General features: G+C 34.4%; 1 protein-coding gene across 5 annotated transcripts in view; it reads right to left on the bottom strand.

The window, feature by feature from the left end:
- The window catches only part of LOC136033886 (pseudouridylate synthase RPUSD2-like), a 231750-nt gene that overhangs the window by 61164 nt on the left and 151712 nt on the right, over window positions 1–18874 (bottom strand). For all 5 annotated transcript variants that reach the window (XM_065714873.1, XM_065714871.1, XM_065714870.1 and 2 more), the window contains one exon: window positions 40–260. In XM_065714873.1, coding sequence (XP_065570945.1) covers window positions 40–260 — 221 coding nt within the window. The remainder of the gene's footprint in view (window positions 1–39; window positions 261–18874) is intronic.

The raw sequence follows: 18874 nt of genomic DNA, 5'->3' as shown, positions 1-18874 counted from the left end.
GACAGAAAAAAAGCAACAATAAAAACATAAATTACTCACTCTGGAAACTTTCCTTCAACTCTACAAACATATTCTTTAGAAACTTGTCGAGTTCTTATCTGCTGTTCTAACTCTCGAGTTTTACCAGCTGTCCGTCCAAAAATCAAGAGACCTGAAGTTAATCTATCCAGACGATGGACAGTTCGAAGATTCTTCAAACCGTGCTCCTTCGCTAGTATGAAAACCACAGTATTATGCCTATAGCGGCCGCATGGATGGACCTAAAAAAAAGATTAATTCAGCGAATTCAAGGAATAAAAACATACAGAAAATGGCCAGAATGGAAAATCCCGTGCAAAAACATCTTACTGAACACATACCTTTATTTTTTTTTATAATTTCATTTTATCAAGAGCACGCTATCAACTGCTGTTGCCATGCTTCTAAACATACAACAAGCAGCCATGGGATAGTTGGTAATATGAAAAGTCAATTGTCAGGACTAGTAGCTGTTTTTCAAATGTTGGTTAAAATTAATCATTATTATTAAGGCCGGTTGTGATTTGAAACATGGGCCAAGATGAGGGTTGAGGGATACTGGCCCTAGAAATCAACCAAAACAGCTCTAGAGCCATGGCTTGAACCAAAACTCCGCTAAAATTAAATTATAGCCGAGTTAGCTCTATTAGAATCACCATTCATTATAAAAAGCTAGTTAAAGGTTCATTTAAAGTCTAAAAATAGATAAATGAATATAGTACATATTTTGTTTTACGATATTATTAAGGATATCATTCAAAATTTCGTGTTTTTGCCACGGATGATGGTCGTGGATGTTCTTGTTTTTTATATTTGATTTTATTTTTATCGTATAGAATTATTGGTCGTAATATACCAAATAAATGCTCATTCAAACAGAAATTGAGAGTTCTACAGTATCTTTTAAGCTAAAAGATCATGATATACGAAAGCGCTGTTTTTTCAAATTTTTTTGCAGAACAACAATTTTATACGAATAGGGTCAAAATATTGTGGAGCGACAATTTTGAGATAGCATAATAGTTTAGAACTAGAACTATAGAATATACTCGAACGGTTAAACAGGCTTGTGTAATTGCCCACTAAGCATTAGGATGAAGTTAAATGGATTCTTTTTTGGAGGGGAGGAAGGGGGATATCTGAATCCTAACAAACCCTTATAGGCTCAGATTTTCAGATTTCTACTTAGGTACATGATTAGGCTATCCCACCCCAAACACCTCCCACCTTTCTTTATGACAAAGTTTGATTTTCTTATCTCAATACTTCAATAATGAATGATCTAGCCAGTGTTGTCTATTTACAGAAATGTAGGGGGAGAGGGGTAAAAATTTACTTTTTTAAATCTAGTTGGGATATTTTTTTCTTTTTTTCAGTCCTACAATGAAGACATAAAAAAACACGTTTCAGTGAAAATATTGAAAAAACTCAAAATATGGGGGAGAGGTTGGATCATGGTTGCCAATTGTTAAACAGAACACTGGCAATTGCCAATAGTCCATATCAACTACATTTTAAAACACTTTCAGGAAAGTAATAGTCAAACTTTAGTGCAAAGACCAGGGCACTTCCAGGAACGACAATCTCCTCGTATATAGAACAGTTTCTGTTTGTTTTGAGTCTTAGCGTTGTTCTTTGCTTTCAATTAGAAAAAAAAGTCTTTCCATTTAGTAAAGAGAAAAGCAAAGAATATTTTTGGTAAAACTGAGGAGATAGAAACTTTTACCTCAGTAATAAGCTTCATCGAATGTTTTTGAAAGGCAGTCAAGAAAAGCTGAGAAATAAAGCCCCCGTCCCATTTAAAGCCGTAATTAAGTGAACCGATGGAACTCAAAAATCCCATGTTAAAACTGAAAATTTATATTTAAAAGTACTCAAGTATTCATTGGCGGAAGATACCGCTTTTAATATCAGGCCGTAGCTTCTTGAAGATGCTACAAAATGTTTGCTATGATTTTGCTCTATTTCCTCTAATTGCTTAGAAATATTAGAAAATGTCATTTTTTAACGCATGAGACTGTGCAAGCTAGAACTGTAATTAAATGATAAAAAACATGTTTTTCAACTCAAAGTAAGGAGAAACTTAAAACAAATAGAAACTATTACGTGTGTGACGGGCGCTGCCCCTTCTTCATACTTCGCTCTTTACACTAAAATTTTAAAAGTTCTTCGAGGATAATTCTCACTCAAATTCACCACTCCTTGTGTTTCAGCAGTCTTCCTTAAGGAATTGATACAAAAAGTCTAACTTTAGCTTAAAGAGAAAGGGAACTTATAACTATACTGAATCAAATGACTATCTGAAATATTTATTGGATGTCTTTGGGGCGAAAAAGGCGTATAGGTTGCCCTCCAATCCTTTTGGTCACTTAAAAAGGGGCCTAGAACTATGGATTTCTGTTCGAATCAGTCATCCTCCAATCTTTCAGGACTATCGGTTTAGATCAACCCTGAAAAAAAAGCCTATCCGCAGCCTCCGACGTGTAAGTCGAACGTCTTAAGTCGAACTTTAGTATAATTTTGCCGAACAAGTACAAATTCAGTACATTTGTTCCTAAATTCAGCATTTTTTCTCGACAACCGGGATTAGGATTCTCACCGTTTATACTTGTAAAAATATTGATGCCATGCGACCTCTCTCTTTCTTCTTTTGCGATCTGAAGGGACTCTATGGTTTCTGCGTAAATGCTCCTTTTCAACTATTTGTTTCAGAATGTTGGCATCAAATTAAACAGACTCATTTAGTTCCGTCGTTAAGGTAGGCCTGTTGAAGTATACATAATATTCGACCCATTGACCCATTGACGATACTTAAATATGTAGTGGTATACTCATCTAATTACTTATATGTTACTTTCGACCAGGTCAGGAATAGTTCATACATAAGGTAGGCCTATGCAATTGTGAGTATGGCTTTGTAACCGTAAATACTTCACTAAAATTTATTCAGGTAAATCAAGTGCGGTCCAAAACAGAGACACTCGTGTGTTTCATCTTTAAAACTACCATGGGAATGATGGACCCTATTCACCACCTTCAAAGTGTACCGTTCGAAGGGAGACGCTCGTGTTTCGCGAAGCGCGACAAACGCTGAGAGTTTTGGTGTCAGGTACATTTTTTTCCCGAAAGTAAATTTTTAGAGCTTTGCGTGAATAACCAAGCACATATTACAAACGTGATTACTTTTGGGGCGGCAAATTGGAACATTCTGTTCTTGAAATTTGTTACCTGTAGTGTTCACCCCCCCCCCATTGTGACTGAAGATTGTAAAATGGCAAAATATAAACCGTTTGATCTTGTCCTAGCTTCATTTCAAGGATATCCCTTATGGCCATCAGTAGTTATTAAAACCACCAAAGACCAGAAAAATCAAGGTAGATATCTAGTCTTTTGCTATGGCACCCACTCTGAGCATAATATAGCTGAAGCACACATCCGCAATTGGAATGACCATTTTAAAGAAGCTTGTGCGAGGACAGATAAAGATGTAAATAAGGCTTTTGAAGAGCAGCGCTTATCCCCTGATATTTTCAAGACTCTAAGTAAGTCCTACTTATCACTACCCGCTAAAACTAAAGGAAAATCCAGCCTAGCAACATTAACTCCAACTTCTGCAGCAGCATCAAATTTAAAAGAAATAATAAATGAAACTCAAGAGGAACTAATGAGCACTAAGTCTAACCCAATGAATGATATTTCTCGTGTCGTATCAAATACAATGAAAGATCGCCGAGCTTCGGAAATTATAAGTGAAGATATTGTGAACGAAGTTTATAATTCGATTTCCCTTGAATATAATGCCAAATTTGAAAAAATTGAAATAACCCTTCGAAAACTTTATAATGCCGTGAACTTGCTTGAAAATAAAATCTCTAACTTAGAAGACAAGTTTGACCAAGTAGAGCAGGATGCCTTACTTGATAGCCTAATTTTCTACGGTGTGAAACCAAACCCCAATGTGGAACTGAGAGAAAATCTTAATGGAGTGATAACACAAATAATGGGCTTGCAAGATTTTAAAGAAATGGACCTCTTAAAGATTAATCGATTCCGCATGCCTGCTAATCAAACTGAGAATGTGAAAATCGCCCCAGTTCTAGTAAAATTTTCAAGCTTAGATACTGCTCGTAAAGTGTTTGCAGCAAAAAGTAAGTTGGCAAAGTCAGGTGTATTTGTTTTAGAAAACCTAACTAAAAAGCGTCGGGATCTATTAAACGCGGCTCGTAGCACCTTTGGCCCAAGAAGTGTTTGGTCTGATCACGGTCAAATTCTAGCCAAAGTTCCTGGTGAAACTCGTATACGCAAAATAAATTATTTGCATGAATGTATTAGTATGTGACTGGTTAATATTTTCTTGATGCGTATCCTTTCCTAAGTCATTCTTTTTTACAGTTTCTTTTTATTTCGCTTCATTTTTTTTTTCATGCTCATGGTTCATCCCGATGGTACCTTCTGTGCTATTAATTATTTATGTGTTTATAATCCTTTGACAGGTTTTTCTTTCGTAATAGATTTAGGTAAAGATTTCTTTTTTGTTCATCTGGTGATTTAAATGGACTCCAAGTAAAACCTGCTTTTGTCAATATTTTAAGTCGTGAAAGACGCCTTTGCGAGCTTGAAAATAATCCTTTTGATCTAATTAGTATTGTGAATAATTCTGTGGGTCAGGTTAATCAAAACCTGACTAATATAAACCCTGTTTGTAATAGTAAATATGTTTCGGAATTGGGGGGGAGAGGAGGTTACCAAAGGAAATTATTCTCTGACTGCACTTCAGCTTAACATTCAGGGTCTTTCCTCGTCAATAGATAATTTAAGACAAATAGTTTCGGATGGACAGCCTGATGTTGTTGGTTTGTGCGAGACATTTTTGGATTCTGGCAATGAAATGCTATTGGATATCCATGGCATCAAAATGGAACATATAAACCGCTGCAAGATGGCTAAAGGAGGTCTTGCCATGTATATATCTAGTAATTTGCATTATTGCTTACGGGATGACTTATCAAGGAATTTTGAAGGTATTTTTGAGTCACAATTTATAGAAATTAGAGTTAATGGTATTGATCTAATCATAGGCAATATTTATCGTTCTCCTAGTGGCGCGGTTTCGTTGTTTCTTCGGAATCTTGAGGAAATACTTGACTTAATATTGAAACGTCCGTGTCAGTTAATCATAATGGGTGACTTTAATATAAATTTGATGGATTCAAATTCTTCGGCTTCAGTTGATTTTCTTTCAACCATGGTTGCCGCAGGAACTCTACCAACTACATCCATCCCCACACGAGTAACTAATGTTACAGCTTCTTTGAAAACTCAATTTTAGTTACTGATATCTCCGATCATTTTCCCATATATTCTCGGTTCAGTTTTAATCGGGGAAGGAATAACCGGGCTCAAGTGTTTAATTCCTATTCTATTAGGTTTGGTGAAAATGAGTTATCTCTTCTTGGTTCTAAATTAGCGAAAAATTCGTGGAGCTTATTTGATAATAACAAGGATTTTTCTTGTTTATTTGAGTCGTTTTATGGAACCATAAAAGAGGCTATTCTTAACAGTTGTAAAGTACCACCTTCTAATCGCAGGTCTAAAAGGATTATTCCTCTAAACCCATGGATGACATCCGGACTTCTGAAAAGCTGGAGAAGGAAAAATAATCTCTGGAGGTATTAATAATAATAATAATTTATTTGTTACCCGCTTGTTTTGACAAATTAAGCGGAGTAAAAACATTAAGGAAAGAAAAACGAAATAACACAAACAATACAATTAATACAGTCTAATCAAAGGGTGGTAAGGGCCCAAGCGTTGACAGGCCTCAGCACTTAATCTAGCATAGAGTTTTTTATAAACGAAAATAATATCAGTGGCACAAAACTTTCTGATAATCTTCTGATTTCTATAAGAACGCGGCAGATACAATAAATATTTACAATAACGAAAATATGTATTATATATACATATTAATAGTATAATATACATATTATACAAATAAGTATTATAAATGCGCTACACTTTCAACGAGTGCTATTCGTCTTTGTCAATTCAAGATTTACCGGAATATATATAATTCCTTGTGTAGGAAAGCCAAATCTCTCTATTATCTAAATAATTTTGCTGCGTGTAATAAGGATATTCGTAAAACTTGGAAGGTAATAAATTCTGTGCTTAAACCTGGTTCTCAATATAGCTCTTTACCTATGAGTCTGGTCATTGGTGATGAGACTGTAGAGGGTGAGCTTAATGTCCAAGAAGCATTTACTTCATTTTTCGCTAGTATTGGTAATAATATCGCTTCCACAGCTACTTTTTCTCGGTCTAAGTCGGACTTTAGATCTTACCTCGGGCTGTTTTGTGTTAAGTCTATGTTTCTAGAGCCAGTAACAGAAATTGAAATTACTAAAATTGTTAATGGCTTGAAAGACTCATCTTCATCTGGGCCAGATTCTATTCCTACTAAGGTAGTTAAATCTATTCTTCGTTCAATAGTTGTGCCTCTTACAAAACTTGTTAATCTTTCATTTAAATATGGGGTTTTTCCAGATCCTCTCAAGCGTGCTCGGATTATTGTTCTGTATAAAGGTGGACCAAGAAATGATCCAGCAAATTATCGACCAATTTCAATTTTATCAGTATTTAGTAAAATCTTCGAAAAGGCTATGCTTTCTCGTCTGCTTAAATTTCTAAAATCTAGAGTTTCTTCATGATTTTCAATTTGGTTTCCGAATGAAGCACTCCACTGAGCATGCCTGTATGACCCTTTTGAATTTTATACATTCTGAATTGGATTCGGGATTAATTCCGGCTGCTATATTCCTGGATATTCGCAAGGCATTCGTTTCCTTAACCCATGAAATTCTTCTATCGAAGATGTCTCATTTTGGCATTAGGGGTAATGTATTTTCTTGGTTTCAATCTTATTTGAATGATAGGTTAATTTCTGTCAATCCACAATTTAATTTCTGTCAATCACAAGTGAATTTTGGCGTCCCTCAGGGATCAGTTTTAGGGCCAGTGCTATTTTTGATTTATATAAATGATCTTTTTTACGCAGTAAAAAAGCAGAAACCTATTCATTGCTGTAGACTCTGTCATCCTAAACCTTCCCTTGCCCATAGTGCCAGCTATAGTTCACCATCTTCTGATGTCCTTGTTTGTTTTGCTGATGATAGCACACTCGGCACTTCGGGGAACTGTGAATCCGAGCTTCGATTAAACTTGGAATACTTGTTTGAGAGAGTAATTTCATGGCTTGATGCTAATTTTCTTACCCTAAATTATTCAAAATCAAATTTTTTGATATTTTCGCATGTTTCTCAGATTTATCCCAAGTTATCAGAAATTCATCAGCCAAATGGGATAATTCACAGATCTAAAGATCGATATGTTCGTTTTTTGGGCATTCTTGTTGATGAAAATTTGTCTTTCAAGCGTCACATTGATTTGATTAAAATGAAGATATGCAGGAGTCTCGGTATTTTAAGGAAACTCAAACATATTTTCCCTGGATCAATTTTGGAAATCCTTTTTCACTCCTTGATCCGATCTTACGTTTCCTACTGTCCAATAGTATGGATGTCAACCTTTCCTTCACTGTTAAAACCACTTTCTAAGGTTTATAATAAAGCTAGAAACCTCATTAAGGAAACTAACCGTTCAAGAGTTATCCCATTACTTGATCTCGAGTCACTGTATATTCTTTCGTGTGCATGTTTTACTTTTTCTCAGCTTCATGGTGACCTCCCCCGTCCCCTAAGTGTTCAGCCATCTTTCACCTCTGATCAGAATAATTATAATCTTCGCAATACCGAAAATCATATTCCAGTTCCTTTTACTCCTTGTGTAAGGTCAGACTTTAATCCTTTAATTGCGAGTTACATTGTATGGAATAAGTTGCCCGAATCAGCTCGAAGGTGCCACTCATTCGGTTTGCTCAAAAAAATTATTAAAAATTCATTGGCTTCTTAGAAATTATTTTATCTCTTTTTATGTGTGTATATGCGTGTATGTATGCATATATATTTCCTGATTATTTCATTGGAGTCTATTTTATCTACAGATCTACTTAATTAATTTAGTCTGTTCAATCTATTAGTCTATTTAGTTTTGTTTTCTATAGTTTTTCATTTTATTTATACTTTCCTCTCTTCTCCTTTTTGCTCTTCTCTCTGTGAGTAAGTGATTATTTTTTTTCTTCTCTGAGTAAGAGGCTCGTTCATTTTCCCCTTTTTTACAGGCCAAAGAGCCTTTGGGGAAATAGTAAAATGTAACATTGTTTGTGTGTTTCGTGATGAATAAATCTTATCTTATCTTATCTTATTGAACAATCACATTTATCTTTTGTTTCCATTAATAATAATCTACAAAGTTAACAGTCTTATTGCCGTATTTAACTCTCCTACGAAATATAAGTTTAGATATGGCCTGCTTTGAGAATTAGTAGCTATTTATAAAACAAGGACGTGTTACAAATTTCATACTTGCCATCTGAATGTTTCGACAAGTCAGTAATTCAGGTAGAGATATAATTCTCCTAATATGAAAAAAACACTGTCTAATTGAGAGTCAATTTATATGACGGTGGGATCCCGGAAGCTCCAAAAATAAAGGACTAGAGTAATTTTGGTACTCAAAATGAAGTGACGGAGACATGATTCTATTCCCCCTTGTAGTCTAACCCTAAGGGACGATGATTTTCACGACTGATAACAGCCTCGCCCATTTTCCGTCAATAAAATGGGCCACGCCCATACTGCTGCGCTAAGCATAAAGTACGTATCTTTATGAGCAGCCAATTTTGGGGATGGAAATTTATTAGATCTATCTACCACACCCACTTATTAATTTATCTAAATATATGTAAACTGAAGAGTTTGCGAGTGTGTTCACTGAGAATACCGCTGCCATATTAAAGCTAAGATTTTAAAGTGTTTTACAGATCGCATTGAAGTCATAAGAAAAAGAATAAACGATTCAAATTTGACCCTTTTTTAATAAAAAGATATAAAAAAGATTAAAGCTAAGAGGAATTCATAGAAACGTGACAGCCTTAGTAAGGCGATAAACAATTAAAAAACGTCAGAATTTTGGCGCATGAAGAAGAATGGTTTATTTTTGTAAAAGTTGATTTTTTTTTGTGCAACGCCTATCTAGTCCAGTTCAGTTTTTATCCATGTTGTACAATGTTTCAATGAAGAACAGGGACGCAGCTACAGTATTTACTGGAGGGAAGAGGGGGTGCTACTGAGATAGGTGCTATTCAATCGGTAGTGAAGAAAAGTAACTATTTAACAAACACGCTATTCGGTGAATTTAAAAACATTACGCAATACATTATAAATAAAAAACACAAATTAATCAATCATACATATAAGTGCTGGTGCTTGGTTTTTACTAAAATTGTCAGCAATGAGCTGCTGCAGTGGATATACTGCAGCAGAATAGCGTAAATAGGCTTTCGGGTGGGCGAAGGTAAATGTCGTACATTCGTTTTTTTTTCAACCAGATTCAGCACTACTGCTACAGTACATATCCTTAATTCAAATTTGAAAGCATTCGAAAAATAAAGTTAGAATTGTTAACTTATCCGTTGGGCTTTGTTTGACAAAGACTATCCAGAAAATCTAAACAATCCCTGACACATCATTGCGGCAGAAACCTTAAATTAATTAAAAATTGCCAGAGACGCCAATTGGAAGGGAAAATTTGACTTCCAGAATTTGAAAATTACCTTCCCTTATGTATCTTTGTTTAAAAAAAACGAATTTTATACAAATTACACAGAAGATTTTCTTGTTTTAAATAAGGGTATGGGGGGTTGCACTGAATATCATTTTATGTCTATAATTCCCTTCAGAAGCAAAGCTCGGTCTCCTAGTGTTGCATGCGAAAACTGATAACATCAGAAAAAGAGAATTGGTTGGTACCGCATATACATGCACACAAAATTTCTAAATTATGAGAAGAATATACATATTTTGTTTAAATTTACTTATTATATTCTAATCAGACATTTCGTAAAGCATGCTGATGCAGAGATAAACGTAGATGTCACACAAGTAGCGCTGGCACTGTGTAAAATGCGACTAATTTTAGTCATAATTATTAGCTCAATTATGTCAACTCTTTTTTTTGGAGCTGGTTAAAAGAAATATTTAAAAAACAAAAATAGCAAGAAAGTATAATACATAGAGCCAGTTCTACATTTACGGGTTAGCATGTGAATCAGGAACGTAAGGAATAGGACGTTATCAGTGCTTATTAGGCATTTCAGTGACAAAAGAGAGAAACAGAGCTTCAATTAAATATTGGAAATATAAATTAAAACAATTAAATGGTTCCTGGAGCGGACCCCCTCTACCAAATTCCATGACCAAACTACAACCGATTTGACCAATCTAGTTGTTATACTAATATAATTATAAAAAAACCCACTAAATCTTATTTTTTTTTCAATGATTTCTTTTTCATTCAGGAAATTTTATTCACTCCATATCTACCTTCTTATGCTTCAATGGTTCCGGTTCTATCCTATTTGCAGATTTAGAGGGTGTATTCATTTCCACTGTTGAAAGTTTTAAACAAAGACAGTCTAATCTTGCGCTGATAGATTTTCAAACAGTTTGTCATAACGAACTGTAGAAAGGAGCGATAGTAAACCGAAAAGGCTCAATAGTAACCGAAACTATAAAAAACGAAATTTTAATACCAATAGTTACATCAAAAGAATCGCATTTTAATGCTGATTTTAGATATATAAGTTTCATCAAGTTTAGTCGTACCCATCAAAAGTTACGACCCTGAGAAATTTTTCTTATTTTAGAAAATAGGTAGAAACACCCCCTAAACGTCACAGAATCTTAACAAAAATCACACCATCAGATTCAGCGAATCAGAAAACCATACTGTAAAAGTTTCAAGCTCCTATCTACAAAAATGTGGAATTTTGCATTATTTGCCAGAAGCCGGATCACGGATGCATGTTTATTTTTTTTTTCTAGGGGTGATCGTATCGACCCAGGGATCCTAGAGCGTCGCGAGAGGGCTCATTCTAACGGAAATTAAAAGTTCTAATGCCCTTTTTAAGTGACAAAAAAACTGAAGGGCACCTAGGCCCCCTCCCACGCTCATTTTTCCCATAGTCTTCAGGTCAAAATTTTGAGATAGCCATTTTGTTCAGCATAGTCGACAAACCTTGTAACTATGTCTTTGGAGACGACTTAATCCCCCACAGTCCCCAGGAGAGGGGCTGCAAGTTACAAACTTTGACCATTGTTTACATATAGTAATGGTTATTGGGAAGTGTGAAGACGTCTTCAGGGGACTTTTTCGCGATTGGGGGGGGGGGGGTCTGATAGAGGGGGTTACATGGGAGGATCTTTCCATGGAGGGAAGAAAAGTTCCATGAAGTGGGTGCAAGATTTTCTAGCATTATCTAAACAAAACAATTAGAAAATAAATAAAAAAAAAGTTTTTTCAACTGGAAGCATGGAGCAGCATTAAAACTTAAAACGAACAAAAACTATTACGTATATAATGGGGTTCGTCTCATCCACAATTCCTTGCTCTTTGCGCTAAAGTATTTTAATTAATTTCAACTATTTATTCTACGGCCTTCGTGATTCGCGGGTAATTCTTAAAGATTTGGCACAAAATTCAACCTTTAGTGTAAAAAGCGAGGTGTTGACGAGGGGGCGAACCACCTCATATACGTAATAAAAATACACAAATAAAGAAGTTAGTATTCGTTAAGTTAGTTAATTCGTAAGGTACATATGTTTATTACTAACAAAAGCGCTCGTAAAAAAATAAAATAAAAAATCTAGTTGCATTTTTAAGTAGCCGAAAATTGGAGGGCAACTAGGGCTCCTCCCCCACTCTTTTTTCTTATCAAAATAGTCCGATCAAAACTATGAGAAAGACATTTAGTCAAAAAACGACACATTAATATGCAAATTTCGTTTTAATTATTCATGTATGGTGAGACAAAATCAAAACATGCATTAATTAAAAAACGTTCAGAAATTAAATAAAAAATCAATTTTTTTTTCAATTGAAAGTAAGGAGCGACAATAAAACTTAAAACGAACAAAAATTGTTCCGTATGTGAGAGGGGTTGTCCCCTCCTCGACGCGTGGCTCTTTACGCTAAAGTTTTTTACTGTTTTAAAAAGTAGAGTTGTGAGAAAGAGTCAAACTTTGGCGTCAAAAGCGAGGGGTCGAGGAGGGGACAACTCCTTTCATATACGGAATAATTTATGTTCGTTTTAAGTTTTAATGTCGCTCCTTACTTTTAGTTGAAAAAACTTGTTTTTTTATTTAATAGAAAGTAAAAGCACCGTTTTCTTTGTATTAAAAACGAGAATGGATAAAAAAGAAAAAATTATCTGCCCAAAGTAAAGAGCGAATTTGACACTTAGAACAAGCGACAGTTTTAAAGCTACTTAACAAATTATATTTTTTCCAAATTATTGGGTGGGCAACTGCCCTTTTTAAGTGACCAAAAAGATTTGAGGGCAGCTGGGCCCCATTCCACGCCCATTTTTTCTCCAAAGTTATCTGAGCAAAATTTTGAGATAGCAATTTGGTTCAGTGTAGTTGAAAGATCAAATAATTATGTTTTTAGATGTAAAATGACTCCCCACAGTCCGTGGGGAGAGGCCTGTAAGTTATGAAATTCGCCCATTCTTTGCTTATAAAATTTGTCGTTGGGAAGCATACAGACAGTTTTTTTTTGAGGGAGGTGTCCTTAGGGTTGATTTCTATAAGGAGAATCTTCCTTGGGAAGGGAAATTTCTGGGGGGTTGAATATTCCAGGGGAAATGTTACATTGGGGAGATTTGACAGAATTACTTTACAAAATTCTTTTTTTTCTCTTTGAAAAAATTCTTTTTTTTCGAAATTCTATTTGCCAATTTTTTCATGTGGAGATATTCCGAGGGAATTATCCAGGGCTTTTTTTTCCCGTGTTTTGATTTCCAGAACTGATTAGAGATTAAAGTCTTATTCAAACCAAAGAATGCTAAGGAGAATTTTTCTGGCTGAATTGTCCGCAAGCAATTTTAAAGGGAGGGGGATTCTCATCAACGATGGAACTATCTGGAGGGAATTTGAGGGGAGGAGGAACTTTACAGTGGATGAAATTTCCACGGAGGAGCTTTCCACGAGGAGAAGAAGTATATTTCACAAAGGGGTAAGTAAGATTTACCGGCATTATTTCAAAAAAGAACAGAAATTATTTCATATATGAAGGGTTGCCCCCTCCTCAATACCTTGCTCTTTACGCTAAAGTTTAACTGATTGTCCCAATTTTCCATAAGCGTCTACTGAAACAAGGGGGCCGTTAAATTAGTATAGGAAGCTTTTTTTAAAAGTGGTAACAGCTTTAGCGTAACGAGCAAGGTATTGAGGAGGAGGCGACCCTTCATAAACAGAGTATATCTGCCAAATTAATATGCAAATTTTATTTAAATTTTTTATGCATGGTGAGCTAATTTTTTATGCATGGTGAGCTAAAACGTTCAGAAATTAAATAAAAAAAAAAAAAACAGTTTTTTTCTAATTGAAAGTAAGGATCGACATTGAAATTTAAAACGAACAGTAATTATTCCATATATGAAAACAGCTGTCCCCTCCTCAACCTTCAGTCTTTACGCTAAAGTTTATTGTTTTAATATTCGGAGTGGTGACAAAGAGTCAAATTTAAGCATAAAAAGCGAGGCGTTGAGGAGGGGACAGCCCCTTTAATATACGGAATAATTACTGTTCGTTTTAAATTTTAATGACGCGCCTTACTTTCAGTTAAAAAGCTTGTTTTTTATTTAATTTTAAACTGATAAGACACCTTTTCATTTTTGTAGATTGCTTCTTAGTTCAGTTCCGTCAATAAAATTTGTAAAATTACGTTTTATGATGCACAAAAATGGCGCTTCGATAAGGATAGATGGTAGTAGGGATCTAATAAGGCCCGTGAGAACATCATTTGCATATACCCTAAACCTTATTGCATATACCAAAAATCTCCTGAGGTTATTAAAGAAAACCTTATTCACCTATTTCAGACTCTAGTATACCAGTTGTGGGCTGGTAGTAGTGTCTGTGTCTGACTGAATTCTAATCAATTTCCCATTCATAAGTCTCTAACTCTAAAAAGAATCCGATTCATCGCTTTCAGACCTTTGTAAAGCCTAATTCCCCTATTTCAGGCTCTAGTATACCATATCTAGTACATCATGGCTTATAATGTCATTTTAAGAAATGAAAAAATAACTTGAAAAAATTTCTAAGTTCAAAAAACTGATTCAAAAAAAAGAAATTATTATAAAAAGAATTACACTATTTTATAATAGTAAAAATAACGACTAACATATATATATATATATATATATATATATATATATATATATATATATATATATATATATATATATATACATATATATATATATATATATATATATATATACATATATATAAATATATATATATATATATATATATATATATATATATATATATATATATATATATATATATATATATATATTTATATATATATATATATATATATATATATATATATATATATATATATATATATATATATATATATATATATATATATATGTATATATATATATATATATATATATATATATATATATATATATATATATATATAATATATATATAAATATATATATATATATATATATATATATATATATATATATATATATATATATATAAATATATATATATATATATATATATATATATATATATATATATAAATATATATATATATATATATATATATATATATATATAAATATATATATATATATATATATATATATATATATAAATATATATATATATATATAAATATAAATATATATATATATATATATATATATATATATATATATATATATATATATATATATATATATATATATATATATATATATATATATATATATACACATCACGACTAGTAAAAATCACGACTAAAATATATATATCATCTTCATTTCGTATTAAAAAAATATCACAAGAGAATTTATTTTGCTATAAGAATATTTAATGTCATTTTAAGACATTTAAGAAAAAGTTGAAAAAATTTCTAAGTAAAAAAAAAAAATTCAAGTTAAAAAGATATGTCCAAAAATGGGGGTGTGGTGGGGACAAAAATATGGAGAAAGGGGCATTGGGATCCATGGATTTTGGACATGGATGATCATAAATTCCTTCGAAAAGAAGTGTTTATGTAAGCACTCATTACCATGAATATGATGATACAAGCGGTTATACTATGCCTATGCTATAGATGCTGTCAAGTGAAGCTCAATATTATAGAGTAAATTCTATTAGTCCAATTTGAAATCAAATGAAACTGTGTTTAATATTGTTAATCAAGCCCAGAAAGGTATGTGTAAATGAGATTCTTGATTATGCTAATGATGTATCTCTTGTACCATTCTCATGCAAGTAGGTAATCAGATCTAGTTTCTTTGGAGCCTCAGGTGGTTTATGGTATATGCAATTAGGTTTAGGGTATATATGCAAATGATGTCCTCAAGGGCCGTATTAGGGCCCCAATATAGATCTCCTTACTTTAACTGAAAGAACACTAAAAGTCATAACTTTCGTTGAACGAGCCTACTCGTAATTATATAAGATTCGATATATATATATATATATATATATATATATATATATATATATATATATATATATATATATATATATATATATAAAGTCTGGAAAATACGAAATATTGTTTTTATGACACTTGGTATTAACCAAGTGACATATAGCAATCGCAAATTCTGTCGGTCCCGGTTTTGCTACTTTAGGCACTTCCAGGTAAGCCAGGACAATGAAATTTGGCAGGCGTATCAGGGACCGGACCATATTAAATTGGAAATGGTCGTTTTCCCGATTTGACCATCTGGGAGGGAGTGGAGGGCCGGTTGATTCGGAAAAAAATAGAAAAAATGAAGTATTTTTAAATTACGAACAGTTGATCAAATCTTAATGAAATTTGATGTTTGGAAGGATATCGTGTCTCAGAGCTCTTATTTTAAATCCCGACGGGATCTGGTGACATTGGGGGGGAGAGTTGGGGGGGGGGACCTAAAATCTTGGAAAAGGCTTAGAGTGGAGGGATCGGGATGAAACTTGGTGGGAAAAATAAGCACAAGTCCTAGATACACGATTGACATAACCGGAACGGATCCGCTCTCTTTGGGGTAGTTGGAGGGGGGGGTGTTGTTAATTCTGAAAAATTGAAAAAATGAGGTATTTTTAACTTACGAACGGGTGATCGGATCTCAATGAAATTTGATATTTAGAACGAAATCGTGTCTCAAAGCTCTTATTTTAAATTCCGACTGGATCTGGTGACATTGGGGGGAGTTTGGGGGGGGGGAACCTAAAATCTTGGACTTGGTGGGAAAAACAAGCACAGGTCCTAGATACATGGATTGACATAACCGGAACGGATCCACTCTCTTTGGGGTAGATAGGGGGGGGGGAGGGTTAATTCTGAAAAAAATAGAAAAAGTGAGGTATCTTTAACTTACAAACGGGTGATCGGACCTCAATGAAATTTGATATTTAGAAGGATATCGTGTCTCAAAGCTCTTATTTTACATCCCGACCGGATCTGGTGACATTGGGGGGAGTTTAGGGGAGACCTAAAATTATGGAAAACGCTTAGAGTGGAGGGATCGGGATGAAACTTGGAGGGAAAAATAAGCACAAGTCTTAGATACGTGATTGACATAATTGGAACGGATCCGCCCTATTTGGGGGAATTGGGGTAGGGGGAATTATAAAAAATGACGTACTTTTAACTTACGAAAGAGAGATCGGATCTTCATGAAGCTTCATATTTAGAAGGACCCCGTACCTCAGATCTCTTATTTTAAAAATCATCCGGATCCAGCGTCATTGGGGGTGCAGTTGGGGGGGGGCGCAAATCTGTGAAAATACATATAGCGGAGAGAACAGGATGAAACTGGATGGGAAGAATAAAAACGAGTCTATGATACGTGACTGACATGACATGACCGGACCGGATCCGCTCTCTTTGGTGCAGTTGGGGGGGGGGAGTTATTCGGAAAAATGAGGTATTTCTAACTTACGAACGGGTGATCAGATCTCAATGAAATTTGATATTTAGAAGGATCTTGTGCTTTAAAGCTCTTATTTTAAATTTCGACCAGATCCTGTGACATTGGGAGGAGCTGGAGGGGGAAAACAGAATTCTTGAAAAACGTGAAAATTGGGGTATTTTTATCTTAGGAATAGGTGATCGGATCTTAATGAAACTTGATATATAGAAGGATCTTATGTCTCAGATGCTCCATTTTCGACCTGAATTGGATCCGGGGACATAGGGGGTTGGAGGACGGAAACAGAAATCTCGGAAAACGCTTAGAGTGGAGAGATTGGGATGAAACTTGATGAAGAATAAGTACAAGTTCTAGATATGTGATTGACATAATTGGAACGGATCCGTTCTCTTTGTAGGAGTTGGGGGGTGTTAATTTGGAAAAATTAGAAAAAATGAGATATTTTTAAATTAAGAATGGGTGACCGGATCTTAATGAAATTTGATATTTAGAAAGAATTCATGTCTCAGAGCTCTTATTTCAAATCCCGACAAGATCTGTTGACACTGGGGGAGTTGGAGGGGGAAATCGGAAATCTTGAAAAACGCTTAGAGTGGAGGAATTGGGATGAAGCTTGGTGAATAGAATAAGTGTCGTAGATACGCGATTGATGTAATCGTACTGGATTCGATCTCTTTGGGGGAGTTGGGGGGAGGGGTTCAGTGCTTTGGCGAGTTTGGTGCTTCTGGACGTGCTAGGACGATGAAAACTGGTAGGCGTGTCAGGGAGCTACACAAATTGACTTGATAAAGTCGTTTTCCCAGATTCGACCATCTGGGGGGCTAAAGGGAGAGGAAAAATTAGAAAAATGAGGTATTTATAATTTACAAGTGGGTGATCGGATCTTAATGAATTTTGATATTTAGAAGGACATCGTGACTCAGAGCTGTTATTTTAAATCCCAACCGGCATTAAGCCTCTGATTTTCCTTTTAAATCAATCTGTTGATTCTTAAAATTTTGTTAGAGCTCATACCATATGAGCTCTTGACTCTTAGCTCTTCTGACCTCGTCACAAGTGCCATATGAGCTCTCAGCTCTTGTTTGTAGAAGGAAGCCTGAAAACTCTGTTTTGGGTTTCTCAGATAATGTCGTTATCATCAAGATAAAAATATTTTTTGGTTAATTAAATAAATTATGCATTTTTGGGACCAGTATAAAAAGTTGACATTAAAGATCAATTGTCTGATGAAATAGTTTTTCAATTAGCCGTTTTGATTACTATTGAAAAGGATTGCTCTTTAGGAGGGGAGGATCTAGGATTGTGGTTCGAGGGGCGGAGATGGAGTACAAAAAAACTTAAGAAATCCATCAAAAATTGTTTATTCTATACGTTTTTACGAGCCGAGCACAAGTTTTTTCTAGTGGGGGGGACAAACCCCCTAATCTATCCCCTGAATATGGCTTTAGCTCTTTATTTACTGTTCCTTACAATGAAGTGTGAAATTGGAGAACTTGGGATACTTCCTGGTTTGAAAGAATATGATTACCGAAGAAGGGACTCCAATGTGACACGGATATTAAGACAAACTTTACAATCAAACAAGTTATTTCCTAAGCTTAATCAACAACAGAAAATCCATTCAAAATTACTTATTATACAAAAGTTACCGACTCTACATCAATGCCACCAAGTTAGCTTATCGGAAGTCGGTTACCTGGGAATCAAGTA

Source organism: Artemia franciscana, chromosome 12 (genome assembly GCF_032884065.1).
Source record: "Artemia franciscana chromosome 12, ASM3288406v1, whole genome shotgun sequence".
Classification (NCBI taxonomy): Eukaryota; Metazoa; Arthropoda; class Branchiopoda; order Anostraca; family Artemiidae; genus Artemia; species Artemia franciscana.
This window is presented reverse-complemented; position numbering and strand designations above follow the sequence as displayed.